Consider the following 20,187-nt stretch of genomic DNA (forward strand, 5'->3'; position numbering starts at 1 on the left):
GAGCTGATTGATGATTGTCTGCTGAGTTTGAGTAAGAAAGGGGTGTTCGCTGATCAACAACAACATTTGGATTGCACCTTTAGCATAGTCAGTTGTCACAAGGCACTTATCAAGGGTGATGTCAGTAAAAACATGTTCGACACTGAACCACATGAGATAGCAGAACGGACAATCAAAAACTCCGGTCAAAGGCTTTAAGGAGCAACTTAATGAGGGGAGAAAGTGAACAGTTTGACAAAGGAAATCTAGAGTTTTGGGCCCTGGCACCTGAAGGCAAAGCCTCCCAATGGTGGAGGGATTTTTAAAAAAAATCATCAAGGCTGGAATTGAAGGAAGCTAGATATCCTGGACACTTGTGGGAAGTTAGAGAATGCGGTACAGTGGCACAGTGGTTAGCATTGCTGCCTCGCAGTGCCAGGGACCCGGGTTCGATTCCAGTCTGTCTGTGTGGAGTTTGCATGTTCTCCCTGTGTCTGCATGGGTTTCCTCCAGATATTCAAGTTTACCCCCCTCATTCCAAAGATGTATAGGTTAGGTGGATTGACTATGCTAAGTTGCCCCTTAGTGACCAAAGATGTGCAGATTCGGTGGATTGGCCACGCTAAATTGCCCCTTAGTGTCAGGGGATTATCAAGGTAAGTAATTGGGGTTCTGGGGATAGGGCCTGGGTGGGATTGTTGTCAGCTCAGTGGGATTCTATGAGAGGGCGAGATGGAGGGATTTGCAGAAGAGGCTGAGGATTTTGAAACTGAGGTGTTGTCAGACTGGGAACCAGTGTGGGCCAGAGATCACGAGGAGTGGAGGGTGGATGTGCAGGGTTTTCGGTGAAGTAGAAAGTGGAAGGCCAGCTAGCGCGCAGTGAAGTATGTGGAGGTGTCGAAAGTCTGTAGATTCATGTCCACATTTATCGTCTGTAGGTTCACATAGGCTTTGCTGATGTTTGTCCCACGCTGTCTGTTTAGGACACATTTCACATTTCTATACTGATAACTGGAATACATTAATGCAAGAATATTTGGCTTTCGTGTTAAACAGATTCTTGATTGTACTGAGAGTTACAGGTGTAATGCTTACTGGCACTACCCAGTATGGTCAACTCCAAATGAGTTTCATGTTACAATTGTGCCTGATGAATGGTGGAGTTGTGCGGGCGGACATCAGGTATCAACAAAACATTCCTCGTGTTCAGAAGGCAAACTTGTAAATTTGGCAACTTAGCACGAGGAAAATGTCCCAGGGCATCAGGAGAGACAGGGTCATGGATTTTTGAGGCTGGTTCATGCTATTTGGTTTCTAGTTCAGTACCAAACTTAACCAATCCCATTTCAAACATCTCCCCTCTTGCCCTGAAGATGGTGACTTTTGCTGCATCTCTGTATGCTATATCTCTGGCAATGGCTGCTCTCACACAAGTGGACATAACAGATGAGAGGTTATTTTGAGTGTGTGCGACACCACAGCCAAGGTTAATCTCGCCTCAGCTGACACCCACATGCAAATATAGTGCAAGAAGCTAATTTTCTTGGCTAGGGATGTCACCGCCCTATTATCATAGAACCTCTACAGTGTAGAAGAGATAATTTGACCCATCATGTCTGCACCGACTCTGTGACTTGAGTAACTTACCCAGGCCCTCCACCCCCTACTCTATCCCCACAATCCCACACATTTCCCATGGCTAATCCCCCTAACCAACAGATCTTGGGACATTAAGGGGCAATTTAGCATGGCCAATCCATCTGACCTACACATTTTTGGACTGTGGGAGGAAACTGGAGCAAACCCACGCAGACATGGGTAGAACGTGCAGACTCCACACAGACAGTAACCCAAGTCCGGAATTGAACCCAGCACCCTGGAGCTGTGAGGCTGCAGTGGTAACCACTGGGCCACTGTGCCGCTTATTACGCCCAACTGAGATCGGCAAACTCAGTTCAGATAGGAGATTGACCTTGCCACCTTTCTGTGGTGTAGAATGACTGGGCACTACACCACACCTATTGAATTACTGTAATTTATTTTTTAAGGAATGGGTTTACTCCAATTATTATTTAATTTCCACCTTTGCCACCCTTTATTTAAAGAAAATTATATTTCCTTTTAGGTTTCTGGTATCAGATCCCTTCACCCTGTATTCGGGCATCAGTGATTTGATTTATTGTCACGTATTAACATAGTGAGAAGTATTGTTTCTTGCGCGCTATGCGGACAAAACATACTGTTCATAGAGAAAGAAAGGAGAGAGTGCAGAATGTAGTGTTACAGTCATAGCTAGGGTGTAGAGAAAGATCAACTTAATGCAAGGGTAGGTCCATTCAAAAGTCTAATGGGAGCAGGGAAGAAGCTGTTCTTGAAATTGCCGAAAAGAGTCCAAAGTCATGGAATTTTATGAAGACGGATAAGACTTTGGATGGAATTCCAGTCTCTTCCAAAGTTTTTTCCAATATGCAATTGGGGAGTCGGTCTGTACCCATTGGAGTTTAGAAGAATGAGGGCGGGGGGAATCTTACTGAAACTTACAGGATACTGCGAGGTCTGGATAGAGTGGACCTGGAGAGGATGTTTCCCCTAGTAGGAAAAGCTAGAACCAGAGGGCACAACCTCAGGCTAAAAGGACGATCCTTTAAAACAGAGATGAGGAGGAATTTCTTCAGCCAGAGGGTGGTGAATCTGTGGAACTCATTGCTGCAGAAGGCTGTGGAGACCAGGTCATTGAGTGTCTTTAAGACAGAGATAGATAGGTTCTTGATTAATAAGGATATAGGGAAAAGGCAAGAGAATGGGGATGAGAAAAATATCAGCCATGATTGAATAGTGGAGTGGACTCAGTGGACTGAGTGGCCTAATTCTGCTCCTATGTCGTATGGTCAGTATGTGACTTCAGATTTTTGTATCTTTTTCCTTATGGAAGAAGGTGGAAGAGAGAATGTCTGGGATGTTGTGGGGTCCTTGATTATGCTGGCTGCATTTCCCGAGGCAGTGATTGTTGGTCAAAATGTGGCCTGTTGTTTAATTTCTGCCTTGCCCACAGTGCTACAGCAGAAATGGTTAGAATAAATCTGGAAGTGATATTCAGCTGATGCAGCACCTGGCTTTTGTGGAATGCAGGAGAAAGGGGAGACAGGGTGATGCAAGATGTCCACAACAAGAGTCCACAGGGGGAACATGTTGAAGCAGGATTTGCTTGTGCAGAGTTTTGATTTTGCAGAGCTGAAGCTTGAGAGAGGAGTTGCATTTGGAGCTCAGGAAGGAAATAGGTTCGTCTTCGAGGGATTGGATCCTTGATGTGCAGGGACAACTGGATGTGAGCCCTCGGTCTGTGACCCCGCACGTGCCTTCAGTACCTCCTCAGCTGGTTTCCCGTGAAGCGGTGTCTTGTGGCGAAGTTGCTTTCAGCCCCACAGCCCAGTGAGCTCATGCAGCACGAGGCAGGCACAATGATCGCATGGAAAATCTCCATCAATCAAGTACACACATTCAGAAACTGGGAGAGACAGACTGTACTCACTGTAGCTGTCGTGCTTCCAGGGCGGGGAGGAATAGTACTGATGTGATCAGATGAATATTGAAATGGGGTGATGCCTGAGATTCCACAGAGAAAACAAATCAGTTTCAGAGAATGGTTTCTAAGAATTTTTCTTTTATTTGTTCTTGCATCATTGTTGCTGATAAAGGCCAGCACTTGTGGGGCAGCACAGTGTTTAGCACTGCTGCCTCACAGTGCCAGGGACCTGGGTTCAATTTCCAGCTTGGGTCACTGTGCGGAGTCTGCATGTTCTCCCCATGCCTGCATGGGTTTCCCCCGGGTGCTCTGGTTTCCTCCCACAATCCAAAAGATGTGCTGGTTAGGGTACATTAACTGTGCTAAGTTCTCCCTCAGTGTAACTTTTTTCCCGACGGAAGAAGGTGAAAGGGAATATGTCAGGGGTGCGTGGGGTCCTTGATTATGCTGGCAGCATATGACAGGGTGATTTAGAAGGAGGTTAGTGTCTTTGATATAATCTTTTCATTACATTTTGACTCGAGTCACCAGTCTGGTGTCTTTTTGACCTAAGTTCAGGGTACACGCCAAGCCGAATACATGATCTCGGCTGACATTTTAGTCAGAAAGAAATGCAAGCCTTGTCGGAAACACTGCCGCAATGAGACTTTGAACTGAGGGCCTCTCCAACCTGTTCCAGCTCTTCAGAGGATCTGATAAGGATCAGTGGCATTATTCAGAGATAATGGGGAATTCTGTCTGGCCTTAACTAGCACCAGAATGACTGTAGTTTTCAAAGTGCCTTGTTATGCATTTAACCATCTTGAGCACCTCTGGCCCCAGAAGCTTGCGCTGCCGTTCACTTCGATCATGGCTGGTTTGGTTGTGGCCCCGACTGCACTTTCCTGCCTATCTTAGAATCCCTGCAGTGTTGAAGGAGGCCATTTGGCCCATCAAGCCTGCACTGGCAACAATCCCACCCGGGCACTATCCCTATAGCGGCACAGTGGTTAGCACTGCTGTCTCACAGCATCAGGGACCTGGGTTCGATTCCTGGTTTTGGATGACTGTGTGGAGTTTGCACGTTCTTCCTGCGTCTGCATGGATTTCCTCCCACCATCCAACAGGCGTGCTGGTGAGGTCCCTCAGTATTCCTGAATAGGTGCCGGAGTGTGGCGACTTGGGGATTTTCACAGTAATTTCATTGCAGTGTTAATGTAAGCCTACTTGTGACACTAATAAATGAGCTTAAACTAAACCACATATTTATCCTGGAAATTCTCCCCGGCCACCAAGGGGCAATTTAGCATGGCCAACCAGCCTAACTGGAGTACCTCTAACCTCAAACTCTGTCTAACTTAACCTTGAATTTACTCTATCACCCAGCCCATACTCTTCTCTGGGGAAGAGAATTCCAAGACTAACAATCTTCTGAGAGAAAACATTTCATATTCATCTCCATCTTAAATGGGAGGCCCTTTATCTTTAAATGGTATCCCCCTAGTTCTCAATTCTCCCAAAAGGGGAAATGTCCGCTCCACATTCATCCTGCCAAACTCTGCCTCAGGATATTATATGGTTCAAAAAGCTCACTTTTCATACTTCTAAACTTGCAATGGGTATAGACTCACCTTGCTTAACCTTGCCTCATAAGCTAACCCCATTCACAGTCCAAAAATGTACAGGTTCGGTGGAAAGGCCATGCTAAATTGCCCCTTAGTGTCCAAAGACCTGCAGGTTAGGGGGAATAGTGGGATAAGTATGTGCAATTATAGAGATAGAGCGTGGGTGAAATAATGTGCCAGAGAGTCGGTGCACTCGTTGGGCCAAATGGAACCTTCCTGCTTTCCAAATCATACAATTCCTATAGTGCAGAAGGAGGCCTCTCGGCCCGTTGAACCTGCACCAACAACAATCCCACCCAGGCCCTATCCCCACAATCCCACCTATTTACCCTGCCAATCCCCCTGACACTAAGGGGCAATTTAGCTTAGGCAATCCACCAAACTGTGGGAGGAAATCGGGAGCACCCAGAAGAAACCCACGCAGACATGGGGAAAATGTACAAACTTCACACAGACAGTGACCCAGGCCAGGAATCGAACCCGGGTCCCTGGCGCTGTGAGGCAGTAGTGCTAACCACTGTGACCCCCTATGGTGGCAATGATTCATCCCAGGAATTGACGTAGTGAATCTTCACTGATTTGCTTCCAAAGCAAGTATATCCCTCCTTGAGTAAGGAGACCAAAACTGCACACTGTTCTCCAAGTGTAACTTCACTAATGCCTTCTAACATAATCACAGTTCAAAGAAAGTCATCCTTTAAAATGCATTGAGGTCCTCTGTTTGGAGGACTGGAATGCTGTGTGAATTGAGCTCTTTTTTGATCATATAGTCCAGAGCCTGAACAAGATTCAGCTTCTGTGGGCATTGTTTTGATTTTACAATGTAATCTTTGTTCCAAGAAACATGTTCAGAGTCAGGCCTTGCATTGTAGAGCTAATTCTCTGTACGAGTATTGCCCTGAGCTCTTCATTGCAGTTTTAAAAATATACCGTGCCGCCCTTATTTAAAAATATGGGCAGCACAGTGACACAGTGGCTTAGCACTGCTGCCTCACAGCCCCAGGGACTCAGGTTCGATTCCTGGCTTAGGTCATTGTCTGTGTGGAGTCTGTACGTTTTCCCCGTGTCTGTGTGGGTTTCCTCCAGGTGCTCTGGTTTCCTCCCACAGCCTGAAAGATGTGCAGGTTAGGTACATTGGCCATGCTAAATTGCCCCTTAGTGTCTCTGGAGGCATAGGTTAGAGGGATTAGCAGGGTAAATGTGTGGGGTTGTGGGGACCTGGGGGAGGATTGTTATCAGTGCAAACCCAATGGGCTGAATGGCCTCCTTCTGCACTGTAAGGTTTCTGTGATTTTTACATGCACAAGAGCTGCCCAATGAGGTGGACCGATCCAGGATTCATTCCCCCTGGGTATCTGTGATGGGTTGAGTTACTACTCGAGGGCTGGGCTCTGATAATGAGTGTGTGGGAGGGGGGGTGGTGGAAGGTGGTGGTGGCGGTGATTGGCAGGGGGCAGGGGTGCAGTTGGGCAGGGTAGCATTTTGACTGGCAGAAGAACCAGAACCATTGTTTTAAATAAAAGCAAAATATTGCAGAGGGTGGAAATCTGAAATAAATGCAGAAAATGTTGGATAAACTCAGCACGGTGGGACAGTGGTTAGCACTGCTGCCTCAGAGTGCAAGAGATCCCAGGTTAGATTCCGGCCTCAGCTGCCTGTGCGGAGTTTGCACATTCTCCCCATGTCTGCGTGGGTTTCCTCCGTGTTTCTTCCCACAGTCAGAAGATGTGCTGGTTGGTTTGATTGCTCATGCTAGCAGGGGTTAGGGGAATAGGGCCTGGGTGGGATTGTTATTTATGTATACTCAATGGGCCAAAAGCCTCCCTCTGCAATGTAGGGTTTCTATTATTCTCTTATTTCTATTATATATTGCTTGGTGTGGGTGGGTGTGGGGGTGTGTGTTCTAGTTGGGTTGTGAAATTAAACAGTTCCTGCTCTCCAATCTGTTTATTGTACACTGAGGAAAATTATTTGCTTTCTCGGTTCAGCTGCTTGTTGAGTTTTATGTTGTGATACAGAAATGTTTGCTGTCTTTCAGCCCAGAATGTGACAGTAGAGGAAATCATTGCCGCCTACAAGATGGCCTGCCAGAAGCTGAACTGCAAACCTATTAACAAACTGCTCAAACAGATCCAAGTAAGCCCAACTTTCAGAGCACAGCCACCGGTGGTGGGATTTGTTACCTTAAGGCTGGATAACTAATGTACGTTCTATTGCAGGGAATTGTTAGTTGGACTGGTTCAACTTGGTTCACCTGGGATTTTTCTCCTTGGGGGTCAGTTTTACTTGCTATTTAATTTACTGCTCTAGGTAAGCACGGTGGCACAATGGTTAGCGCCAGGAACCCAGGTTCAATTCTGGCCTCAGGTCACTGTCTGCGTGGGATTCTCGCTCTGTCTGTGTGGGATTCCGCTGGGTGCTCCGATTTCCTCCCACAATCCCAAAATGTGCGGGTTAGGTAGATTGACCATGCTAAATTGACCCTCGTGTCAGGGGGAATTAGCAGGGTTAATGTGTGGGGTTATGGGAATAGGGCCTGGGTGGGATTGTGGTCGATACAGACTCAATGATCTGATCTGAATGGCCTCCTTCTGTACTGCGGGGATTCTATGATTCAGCAATTCACCAAAGATCCTTAGACAGCACCTTCCAAATCCACAACCACATCCACTTAGAAGGCAAGAGGCAGCAGATGCATGGGGAACACCACCACCTGCAAGTTCCCCTCCAAGTCACTCACCATCCTGACTTGGAAATATATCGGCCACTCCTTCACTGTCGCTGTATCAGAATCCTGGAATTCCCTCCCTAACAGCATTATAGGTCAACCCATAGCTCATAGAATCAGCAGTGCAGAAGGAGGCCATTTGGCCCATCGAGCCTGCACCAACAACAATTCAATCCAGGTCCCATCCCTGCAGTCTTATATATTTACCCTTGTAATCCCCTTGACACTAAGAAGCAATTTATCATGGCCAATCAACCTAATCCTTTGGACTGTGGGAGGAAACCGGAGTAAACCCATGCAGATACCAGGAGAAAGTGCAAACTCCATACTGACAGTGACTTGAGGCCAGAATTGAACTAGGGTCTCTGGCGCTGTGAGGCAGCAGTGCTGACCTACTGTGCCACAGTGATTCTATGAACATGAACTGCAGCGATTCAAGATGGCAGCTCACCACCACCTTCTCAAAGACAACTAGAGATGGGCAATAAACACTGGCCAGCCAGCGATGCCCAGGCTTCATGAATGAATAAAAAAAAGTCTTTCATTTTGGCGAGTTTATCCCACAACCATTCATTGACAGTGAGCCGATGTGTGGACTGCCAGCTTTCATTCCCAGGTTTTTAACTGTGCCCGCTGATGTCCGTGGGGCAGACGCTACGGGATTAGACTTGGCCCCAGGTGAGGTAGAGCCAAAATCAGCCAAGGTTTCTGCCACTGTTCAGTACGCAATGATGGAGAGCAAAATGCCTGAGGGTTCAGGGAGGACAGGATTGAATTAAACTGTGATGCCCTCCCCGCAGACTCCCATGTGGCTGAATAACCCATCACTCTCCAGCTTCCCCTGCTTGGGAGGGCTGCTGGAAGGTTACAAATGCTGAATGAATCACAGCCCTAGTGAAGGAAGGGACTCAGGAGAAATTAAAGCCTTGGGAGGTTACATTCTGTACTCATTGGATCGAATGGTTCGGTTTAAAGTGACCCAGAGCAATAAATATTCACCAGCACAAAGGCTGATGTGGATAGAATCAAAGTCTGTTGCTAATTTGTAATCAGTTACATCGAAGGTATATGTGTGTGTGCGTGTGTGAGAATTGTGCCCCACCCGCCTGTGGCATCGTGCCAGTTGGCTCTGTTTCTGTCCTGATACAGGGACACCCTCTCCAGATCTACGGTTAAGCTGTGAAATTCAGAGGCTTGATCGAGACACTGTCACTGTGCTCGGATATGGCGAGTGAGTCACTTACAATCTGGTTGGCGTGATTTGGATGATAAGTGTGCCAAGTCTTCAGTACCCACCCAGAAAGGCTGCTTGACTTCATTTTGGCTCCTGGCCCCAGTAGCAGGCCTGGCCTGGCTTCCAGCCCTGTTGATTTCTCCCAAACCTTTGAGGCACTATCTGAAATTCTCTCCCTTATCAGTGTCCAACAGAGCAAGCAGTTGATTACTGGCGTGTTATCGGGGACCGCCTGGAGTGTTGTTTACATGTGGTCACAAGTTTGTGGAGCACTCTGTTGACACAACAATTGTAAATATGGGCTTGTACCAGTTCCAGTGAGGTATTGTGCTTGGCACACTTGAATTAAAAGTGACTGATTGCTTTACCCCCTAGTCACAGGGTCTTTACACCAAGATCCCTAGCCTGTGTTGATCTTGCGCAATCTTTCTTTACAACTTTTAGCCCTCCTTATTATGTTGAAGACACTGTCTTTGTCTGGCCTCTGACTCCACCAATGACCAAGTATGACTTTTCCTTCCTCAGAGTGGTTTGGAGAAACACAAAGGGTTATTAAAGTGCAGAACACATTGCCACAAGGAGTGGTTAAGGCAGAGGAAAAAAAAGCTTTCTTTCATAGGGAGGTAAATATTTGCAGAAAGGGCAGCTTACAGGCCTGTGAGACAGCAGGGCAGTGAGATCAGTTTTGGATTTGGGGACACAAAAACACCAGCACAGATATAATGGGCTGAATGGCTCCTGTTCTGTAAAGCCCGATTGCATCTTTCGGTGGGTTCAGTTGCTCAGCACAACCTGGTACATTTTATCAGCCATTCTGAGCACACAGTGCCCCAGATACAATCCATGCACTGGATTGAGTTGCTGACCTGAATGAATACAGACATGAGGGCTCCATTGCTGGAATTAAACCTCCGGGCTAGTGAAGGAGAAAGAAGCAAGATTGCTGCTACTGTACATGGTCTTTCTTGATGGAAAGTGAATGTGCGTACACTGGTTAGACAGGGTCAGGATTGACTCTGACAGTTAAATAGACTTCTGCGACTTACTGTGCAGGCTCAATGGGCCGAATGGCCCCCTTCTGCGCTGTAGGTATTGTATTTTACGATTATTACACTTTTGAAGCATCTGTGAAAGGGGCTAGTTGGAGGGAGAAATAAGAACATAACCAGAAGCAGGCCATTCAGCCCCTCAGACCTGCTCCCATTTACCACTTTGTTTCTCCTTTCTGTCACACAATAAGATTGGCTGATCTCCTGCAGTAAACCTGCTTTGACAAAACTCTGGGTGGCAACTCGCTCCATGAGCATCAGCAGCAGCTCCGACATCTTGTCGACGTCTGCCACTGAGTGAGATGCATACCATCTTGAGCTTCCTTGTCTCTCTCTTTCCTTATTTCTTCCTCTGAACCAGCAGAATCGGTGTCTGGCCCCTGTTCTCGGTTTCCTGTGGAATTTAGGAGCTGTTCTGTAAAGGGGCACGGCTTATTGTAGCCACTCTAACAGCGTGGTGTGACATTCCGCCACTTGCTTCAGCATCCTGCTGGTAAGAGACTGTCGAATTCCTCTCCTCTGACATGACTGCTTACACCACAGCCAAGTCCCTAGTTTCCATCGCATAACTGTGAAATACTCCTTTGTTGGGTCGTGGTTTTTATGCTCACTCTCGTTCCCTAGCCATCATCTTGTCCATAGTATTAACTCTTGAAGGCTATGGTTCCTGCAACTGGTGGCTGTCCCAGATGCCTCACCACAGTACAGCCACTTTTACCTGTTGCAAGTCACAGCATTGTGGCTAGGCAGCGCAGCTGAGTGTATGGTACTGCCCCCACCCTGGGTACACAACTCTTTGGTGAGGTTTTGGTGAGACAACACTTAGCGTACTGTACAGCTTTAGTCCCTTTATTTTAGGTTGGATCCAGGGTGGCACAGTGGTTAGCACTGCTGCCTCACAGTGCCAGGGCCCAGGGTTCGATTCCCAGCCTCGGGTCATTGTCTGTGTGGAGATTGCACGTTCTCACCGTGTCTGCGTGTGTTTCCTCCCACACTCCAAACATGTGCAAGTTAGGTGCATTGGCTATGCTAAATTGCCCCTTAGGTTAAAGGGGTTAGCGGGTAAATATGTAGTAATGTGGGGGTAAGACGTGGGTGGGATTGTGTCGGTACAGACTCGATGAGCGAAATGGCCTCTTTCTGCACTGTCGGGTGTCTATGATTCCATGAGAGGTGATCCTAATGAAACGTACAAGATCCTGAGGGTGGATGCTCAGAGGGTATGTCCACTTGTGGGAAAGTTTAGAGCAAGAGGCATAATTTCGGAACAAGAGTCTCCCAGTGAAGATGGAGATGAGGGAAAATGTCTTTCAGATGTCATTCACCTTTCGGAATCTCTACTCCAGAGAGCAGTGAAGGTTGGATCATGTAGTATGTTCAAAGCCAAGTTAGACATTCTTAATGGGGGACAGACAAAAAACTGCAACTGAGGCCAAGAACAGATCTTATTAAATGTCAGAGCAGGCTTGAAGGACTGAATGGCCTACCCCTGCTCCTATTTCAAATGTTCTTACCCGCGTTAATCTAATCTAGATGAGTGCAAATGTGGGACATGATCAGTAATTTTCTGGTTTTGAAAACTTTAATCTGGATCCATGAGTGGATAACGAAGAAAAAGTTTTTTTTATATAGCGACTTTCACAACCTCAGGACATCCTAAAGTGCTTCACCGCCATTGAAACATTTGTGATATGTGGTTATGTAATATGGAAGGGAAAAGTGGTAGATAATTAGCACAAAGCATGTTCTGCAACCAGAACTGTGATAATGACCAGATCAGCTGGGTTTTCCTAGAACCCCTACAGTGCAGAAGGAGGCCATTCGGCCTACTGAGTCTGCACTGACTCTGAGTAGGCCCGTGCATTTAACATGGCTGATCCATCTAACCTACGCATCTTGGGAAACTAAGGGGCAATTTAGCATGGCCACCCCACCTAACCCATGCATCTTTGGAATGTGGGAGGCAACCAGAGGAAACCCATGAAGATGTGGGGAGAATGTGCAGACTCCACATAGTCATACAAGGCCGGAATCAAACCTGGATCTCTGGTGCTGTGAGGCAGCAGAGCTAACCACTGTGCTGTCCGTTTTTGGTGATGTTGATTGAGGGATAAATATTGGTTCAAGCACCATGGGGGTGGGGGAAGAGAACTCCCCCTGCACTGTGAAATATTCCCATGGGATGTTTTACAGTCACTGAGAGAGCAGATGGAAGCCGGGTTCCATGGGGTGGCACAGTGGTTAGCACAGCTGCCTCACAAGGACCTGGGTTCGATTCCTGGCTTGGGTCACTGCCTGCGTGGAGTCTGCACATTTTGCTGTGTCTGTGTGGGTTTCCTCCAGGTGCTCCATTTTCCTCCCACAGTCCAGAGATGTGCGGGCTAATCGGACTGGCCACGCTAAGTCAACCCAGGTGTCGGGGGACTAGTTAGGCTAAGTGCATAGGGTTATGGAGATAGGGCCTGGGTGAGATTTTGCTCGGTGCAGACTCGATGGGCTGAATGGCCTCCTTCTGCACTGTAGGATTCTATGATTTTATGAACAGCTCGTCCTAAAGCAAACAGCTCCAGCGTAGCACTCGTCAATACTCCACTGGAGCGTCAGACTCCATTTTGTGCCCAGTCTTTGAAGTGGGACTGAATTCATCTGATAATGCTACCCATTGAGGCAGGGCTAACCTACCATCTTATTTATCCTTTCATGGGATGTTAACTATCATTGGCAAGGCCTGCAGCTGTTCCCATCCATAATTGCTCTTGAAAATGTGGTGGTGAGCTGCTGGCTTGAATCGCTGCAGTCCACGTGCTGTTAGAGAGGGAGTTCTAGGGTTTTGATTCAACCCACAGTGAAGGAACGGCCAATACATTTTCAAGTCAGGATGGTCAGTGGCTTGGAGAGGAACTTGCAGGTGGTGGTGTTCCCTTTTATCTGCTGCCCTTGTCCTTCTAGATGATAGACGTCCTGGGTTTGGAAAGTGCTGTCTAAGGAGTCTTTGGTGAGTTCCTGCAGTGCATCTTGTAGATAGTACACACTGCTGCTACTGAGCATCAGTGGTGGAGGAAATGAATGTTTGCAGATGTGGGGCTGCTTTGTCTGGATGGTGTCGAGCTTCTCAGGGTTGTTGGAGCTGCACCTATCCAGGCAAGTGGGGAATATTCCATCACACCCCTAACTTGTGCCTTCTAGATGGTGGGCAGGTTTCAGGGAGTTAGGAGGTAAGTTACTCGCTGCAGAATTCCCAGCCTCTGACTCACCCATATAGTTAGTGTTTGTATGGCTGAGTCAGTTCAGTTTTGGGTCATTGGTAACCCCAAGTATTTTTGCAAGTAGCAGCAAGGCATGTGGTTGCTTTCTATTTTTGTGAGAAAGCACGTCTTTGATAACTTCTCTTCTCTCCTAGCGGGGGAGTTCAGATTTTACAAGCCGTTTAGAAGTAAAATTCAGCCTTCCAGCTGACCTCAAAGTCTCATTTAAATATTGTGGCCAGATTTTAACAACCCTCCCCCGCTTTGAGCCAGAAGATTGTGGATTCAGAGACGTGAGTGCACTGACGTGCAGCACAGTGGTTAGCACCGCTACCTTACAGCATCGGGGACCTGAGTTCAATTCCGGCCTTGGGTGACTGTCTGCACGTTTTTCCCATGTCTGCATGGGTTTCCTCCAGGTGCTCCAGTTTCTTCCCACACTCCAAAGATGTGTAGGTTAGGTGGATTGGCCATGCTAAGTTGACCTTTAGTGTCCAAAGATGTTTAGGTTAGGTGCATTGGCCATGCTAAATTATCTAAAGATGTGCAGGTTTGATGGACTAGCCATGGGAAATATGCGAGGTTGGAGGGAAAGAGGGTTGGGAGAGGGCCTGGGTAAAATATTCTGTCAGTGAGTCGATGCAGTCTTGATGGGCCGAATACACTGTAGTATGAAATTGGATTGATACTGTCTCAGAGGCCACCTTTCAGTGGAGAGGTTAAACTTGGGCTACCTCTCGCTGTCTCTGAAAGGAACCCCTGTCACTGAGTGAAGAAAAGCAGGCAAATTCTTCCAGTGCTGTGGCTTAATTTTTGCCCCTCAGCCCACCTGACTGAAATGGGAAATCTCCCAGTTGTTTGCAGGACTTTGCTCTAACACAAGTGACCAAATTTTCCAAAGCACGTGTGAAGTGGTGAAGCTTTGGGATGTATTTATTGAAAGGAGAAATAAAAGCCTTTACCTTTCCATGTCCTTTCATTCAGTAAAATAGACCAGCATTTTATTTTGTACTATTCTGGGCCACCATTCGCAGGCTGACTTGTACATCGGGATGTTGTGATACTGCCGTCACACCTCAAAATGTTGTGTACATTACATTGTCAGAGCGGCCAGGTTGATTAAATCCACTTAGTTTTACCTCTGTAACATTGCCCAACTCTGCTTTACCTCAGCTCATCTGCTCCCACAACCCTCATCCATGCCTTTGCTACCTCTAGGCCTGACCATCCCAGTCCATTCCTGACCGGCTTTCCATTATGTCACAGAAACCTGAGCTCACCCAAAACTCCCCCAACCACTAAACGTCTCCTGTTTTGATTGACCTACGTTGGTTCCCGGTCTGGTAACACCTTGATTTTAAAATTCTTGCCCCCTTGTTTTCAAATCCTTCCACAGCCTTTGCCCCTTCCTGTCTCTGTAACCACCTCCAGCCAAATGGGAACCAACTCTGACCCCTTGTCCACTCCCTAATTTTAATTACATCTGCTCTTGGCAGCCACGCCTTCAGTACAGTTAAAGGTTTAAAGTTTATTTGTTCGTCACAAGTAAGGTTTACATTAACACTGCAATGAAGTTACCGTGAAATTCCCCAAGTCGCCGCACTCTGGCACTTGTTCGGGTCAATTCATCCTAACCAGCACATCTTTTGGACTGTTGGAGGAAACTGGAGCACCCAGAGGAAACCCATGCAGACACGGGGAGAACGAACAAACTCCACGCAGACAGTGACCCAAGCTGAGAATCAAACCTGGGTCCCTGGCATTGTGAGGCAGCAGTGCTAACCACTGTGCCACCATGCCGTCAGTAACTTTAATCTTTGGGATTCTGTCCTTGAACACTCTGCCCTCCAATTATCTTGCACCACCACCACCACCACACACACACACACACACACACACACACACACACCCCCCCCCCCCCCCCCCCCCGCCTTTTCAATTAAGTCTTCTTTCAAACCTACTTTCACTAAGCTTTTGACTTTCAAATTTTGTCTGATAATACTCCTGCAAGCCCCCTTGGGATGTTTTACGAGGTTAGAGGAACTTACATAAGGGCAACTTGTTGGTTTTGCAGCAATAAGTAATCATATTTCTTGTTTTGCAGGAGTTTAAGGAGCTATCACAGAGGTTGGACTGCTTGGATCTAAAAGGTAAGACTGGTTGCAAACTCTGGAATCATAGTGGAGGGGACATCTCTGTCACAAACATACACTGAGATGTGATAACAGGAAAAATTCTGAGATAGGGGTCTACAAATGTTCGTTAAATCATTGGCAGCATGCAGGTTACTCACTAAAGCTTGACTTTATATTTAGCAGTTTATTGTTTCAACGCTACATTGATATGTGCTCCCCCTCTGACCTCATTCTGTTTGCGGGAGATCAGCAAAGTGGTTTAAACTCTGCAAGTGTTGGAATGGGCCAGATGATTGTTCTATTCCCAGTGAGTAGTGAGCCTCGGGGACGATTTGCCAGATGATATAGTGAGTGCTGACTCTGCCTTCATGGTAGTACGCTGGTTAACAGCTCCAGGGACTCGGATTCGATTTCAGCCTCGGGTCACTGCCTGTGTGGAGTTTGCTCATTCTCCCAGTGTCTGCATGGGTTTCCTCCAGGTGCTCCGGTTTCCTCCCATATTCCAAAGATGTGCAGGTAAGGTGGATTGGCCATGCTAAGTTGCTCCTTAACATCCCATGATGTGTAGCTTTGACGGATTGGCCATGGTGGGGACTACAGGCATAGGGTAGGGGAGAGGACCCGGGTGGATACTCTGTCAGAGTGTCGGTGCAGACTCGATAGGCCGAATGGCTTATTCTGCATGTAGGGATTCTACAAAGACAGAGCTGAATCCACTTACCTGGTTCTGGACTCGGGTAGAGATTGCACAGAGAATATTTTTATGGATAATGCCCTGTCTCCATGATCTCCTGGATTGGTGGTGTCAATCGGAGACGAACTTTTCCAGACTATTCATCTCCTAATCAAGCTGACTTCCTTTTCTCTCTTGGCTTGCCTCTCCCAGGAACCAAGCTCCCATTTTCATGAGAGGCAAACTCATTAGACTTGTTGTTCTTCTCCTGTCCTCGGTCTCCAGTGTTAGTTTCCTTATGAGCGAACCCTACATTTCAATCGGCTGCTCCAGTGTAGGAAGCATCAAACCTGGTTCCAATCCTGAAACCACACCTGCATTCACACTTGCTAGCAAGCTTATTGATCGGTAATCAGATCGGGAGCTCTGACTTGCTTCCAGTTTCCCTCGCCCAGAGCTCACCGAACTGCAGATCACAGCTAGATTCAGAACTTCTCAATGGGACACTGATGTTTCTGGCTTAAAGTTTATTTATTAGTATCGCAAGTAGATTTACATGAACACTAATGAAGTCACTGTGAGAATCCCCCAGTCGCCACACTCCAGCGCCTGTTTGGGTACATTGAGGGAGAATTTAGCACCTAACCAGCACATCTTTCAAACTATGGGAGGAAACCGCAGCACATGGAGGGACCCCACGCAGAGATGGGGAGAATGTGCAGATTCCACACAAACTGTAGCCCAAGCTGGGAATTGAATCTGGATCCCTGCTGCTGTGAGGCAGCAGTGCTAACCATTGTGCCACCCATAAGATCCTGAGCTGCTTGTTATCAAACCAATTAGTGCCTGCAGAGACACTGGGAGGAGTCATTTGCTTTGTTTCTGAAATTAACTACAATGTCCCTTTGGTTTAAAAAAAACTTTACCAAAATGGTTGTAAAAAAACATGGTGAAGGCCTGCACTGTGGTGGAAGGTAGACTTTCTTCTTTATTGTGATATCCTTTGTGGCACTGAGTTGTAATTATTCTCCTAGCAGTCACCTTCATCAGTGTAGCATGCTGGTATCCTGACTGTCTGTCGGTCCACAATGAAGAAGATATCCTGTTAACAGCAAGATCGATGGAAGAGGATTGATGGCTGGAGTTTGCAGACCACTTCTGGCTTCCATGTAGAGTTTTGGTCTCCTTGTTTGAAAAAAGATATAATTCCATTAAAAGCAGTTCAGAGAAGGTTCGCTTGACTCATTGGGATGAAGGCTTATCTTGTGAAGAAAAATTGGACAGGTCAGGCCAATACAATGACATGGTGGTTAGCACTGCTGCCTCACAGTGTCAGGGACCCAGGTTCGATTCCTTGGGTCACTGTCTGTGCAGAGTTTGCACGTTCTCCCCGTGTTTGCTTGGGTTTTGTCCGGGTGCTCCGGTTTCCTTCCACAGTCCAAAGATGTGCGAGTTAGTTGGATTGGCCATGCGAAATTGCCCCTTCATGTCAGGGGAATAGCAGGGTAAATACATGGGGTTATGGGGATAGGGCCTGGGTCGGATTGTTGTCAGTGCAGGCTCGATAGGTCAAATGGTCTCCTTCTGCATGGTAGGGATTCTGTAACTTGATGAATAATATTTGGAGTTTAGAAGAATGAGAAGTGATTTTATTGAAACATTTGAGATCTGGAGGGGAGTTGATAGTGTGGGAGATTAGGAGGATTTCCACTTGTGGGGGAGACTGAAACTAGGGAGGCCAGTTTAAGAATAAAAGATCTCCATTTTAAGCTGGAAATGGGAGAATTTTTTTCTGAGGATCATTAATCCGTAACATTCTTATCCCCAGCAGGGTAGGCTGTGTCATTGAATGTATTTTGTGCTGAGTTAGATTTTGGATCGAGATGAGTGTTGAGGGTTATTGGAGCAGACAGGAAAGTGGAGTTGAGACCACAATCAGCCATGATCCTGTTGAATGGTGGAGCAGGCTCGATGGGCTGAATGGTTGACTCCTCCAGAGCTCCATACAAAGTTAATTTGTCATCCCAGTGCCTCTAGATTGACAAAGACCGATCAGTCGAGGTTTCCTCTGCTGACTTACTGTGCAGTAACACGCAGAGGGATCACAGGAACCATAATTCGCCAAGACTCCTTCCACACTCGCCATCTACCACCTAGAAGGGCAAAGGCAGCAGACACTTGAGGAACAGCACCACCTGCAATTTCCCTTCAAGCCACATGCCATCCAGACTTGGAATTATATTGCCGTTCCTTCACTATCAATGGGGACAAAACCCTGGAACTACCTCCCTAACAACTATGGGTGCATCTACACCACACAAACTGCAGTGGTTCAAGAAGGAGGCTCGCCACCATCATCTTGAGGGCAGTTAGGGGTGAACAGTAAATACTGGCCTAGCCAGTGACACCCGCGTCCCAAGACTGAATTACAGAAAGAGACCAAATAGGCCATCAATGCTTATGGCTGACCTGAGACCTAATGTCACATACTCACCCCTATATCCCTTCATAATATCTTTGGTGAATAAACATCTCTGAATCTTGGATTTCACATGAATGCACAGACAAGGGGATTGGGCTTGGACGCCCTGTTTGCCATTCAAATAAAGTTTGTACTCCTATGAGGGTGTAGCGGAGAGTAACCCAAGCCCATGACGCCGCAACAATCAGAAAGCAGTGCGTAAAGTTAGAAAAAAGGCGTCAAATGAAAAGCTGCTGCACATATTTTTCTCTCAACCTTGGTAAGTAAACATGTTGTAGATTAGATTAACAAGATGGATGTCTGAACAGAAAAAGAACATGCCTTATCTATCCATTAAATCCTTGTGGTTATTAAAAGGGAGTTTCTCCTTTCCTTGCAGGTGAGAAACTGGACTACAAAGCCTCGGAGGCCTTGGAGGAGGTTTTCAAGCGTGTCCAGTTTAAACTGGTGGATCTGGAAGCAACAAACCTGGATGAAGATGTGAGCTGTTTGAATATTTTCACATGTATATCGCTGAAATTTTGAATGTTGTCTTCCCAGATGCATTATACATGAATGCCATGGCTACAGTACATATTTGAGGTCAGGTTTCAGCCAAGCTCTACATTTGGATTAGTTCCAATTTAAGCAACACGTATCTTAGTATCATTGTTTATGCCACAGTCAGTTTGGCTGGATCCCTGTCTCGTTAGCTGGATAAAAATGCTCTCTTCGTGCTTCTAAATACTGTGACTCCCTTGTACTCTCTTAAAGATTCCAGCTGAGTGGTGACACAACGGACAGTATCTGGTTCTTGGCTGCGTTGGCCCATGCACCACAAAAGAAAACCCATTGTCCAGCTAGCAGCTAATCGTTACTGCGACATTTTTGACCCCCAATAGGCAGTGAGCGAAGCCAGAGTTAGGCTCATCTGGAATAAAATCAGCAACGCAAGACAGAGGAAAATGGCTTTTAAAATCATGAGGAGCACAGATAAGGTCAAGGCCTTTTCCCCGGATAGGGAAGTCTGAAACTAGAGGGCATAGGTTAAAGGTGAGAGGGGAAAGGGCACTGAGGGGCAGCCTTTTCACACAGAGGGCAGTGCGTGTATGGAATGAGCTGCCAGAGGAGGTGGTAGAGGCGGGTACAATCACAACATTGAAAAGACATCTGGGCGGGAACAGGGATGGAGAAAGGTTTAGAGGGATGTGGACCAAACACAGGCAAATGGGACTAGTTCAGTTTAGGAAACCTAGTCGGCATGGATGAGTCGGGCTGAAGGGCCTGTTTCCATGCTGCATATCTCTATGCAAGTTCATGTTTCTGGCTCAACCGCTCACTTATACCACGTCCTCTATGCTAGTAAGTGTATCCTCACCCCCATTCTCACAAACGGCCGGGGCAGTTTGTTATGTTCGTAAACATTGTCCCAATAATGTACAGTGAGCATTTCAATATTTGCACTTCCATACCTGAGTACTACTTTTAAAAAAAAGGGCATGATGTAGAAGCTTTTCATTTTGCACTCATCAGGACAAATGCAAAATGCCAAATTT

General features: G+C 46.8%; 1 protein-coding gene across 1 annotated transcript in view; it reads left to right on the forward strand.

Moving 5' to 3' along the window:
* The window catches only part of LOC145339101 (protein phosphatase 1 regulatory subunit 37-like), a 57,894-nt gene that overhangs the window by 11,061 nt on the left and 26,646 nt on the right, over positions 1–20,187 (forward strand). The window contains exons 2-4 of the mRNA XM_080183535.1: positions 7,145–7,242; positions 15,467–15,512; positions 19,032–19,132. Of these exons, the coding sequence (XP_080039661.1) occupies positions 7,145–7,242; positions 15,467–15,512; positions 19,032–19,132 (245 nt within the window). The remainder of the gene's footprint in view (positions 1–7,144; positions 7,243–15,466; positions 15,513–19,031; positions 19,133–20,187) is intronic.

The sequence above is a fragment of the Carcharhinus amblyrhynchos genome, unplaced genomic scaffold (assembly GCF_965287045.1).
Source record: "Carcharhinus amblyrhynchos unplaced genomic scaffold, sCarAmb.v2.hapA chromosome_324, whole genome shotgun sequence".
NCBI lineage: Eukaryota > Metazoa > Chordata > Chondrichthyes > Carcharhiniformes > Carcharhinidae > Carcharhinus > Carcharhinus amblyrhynchos.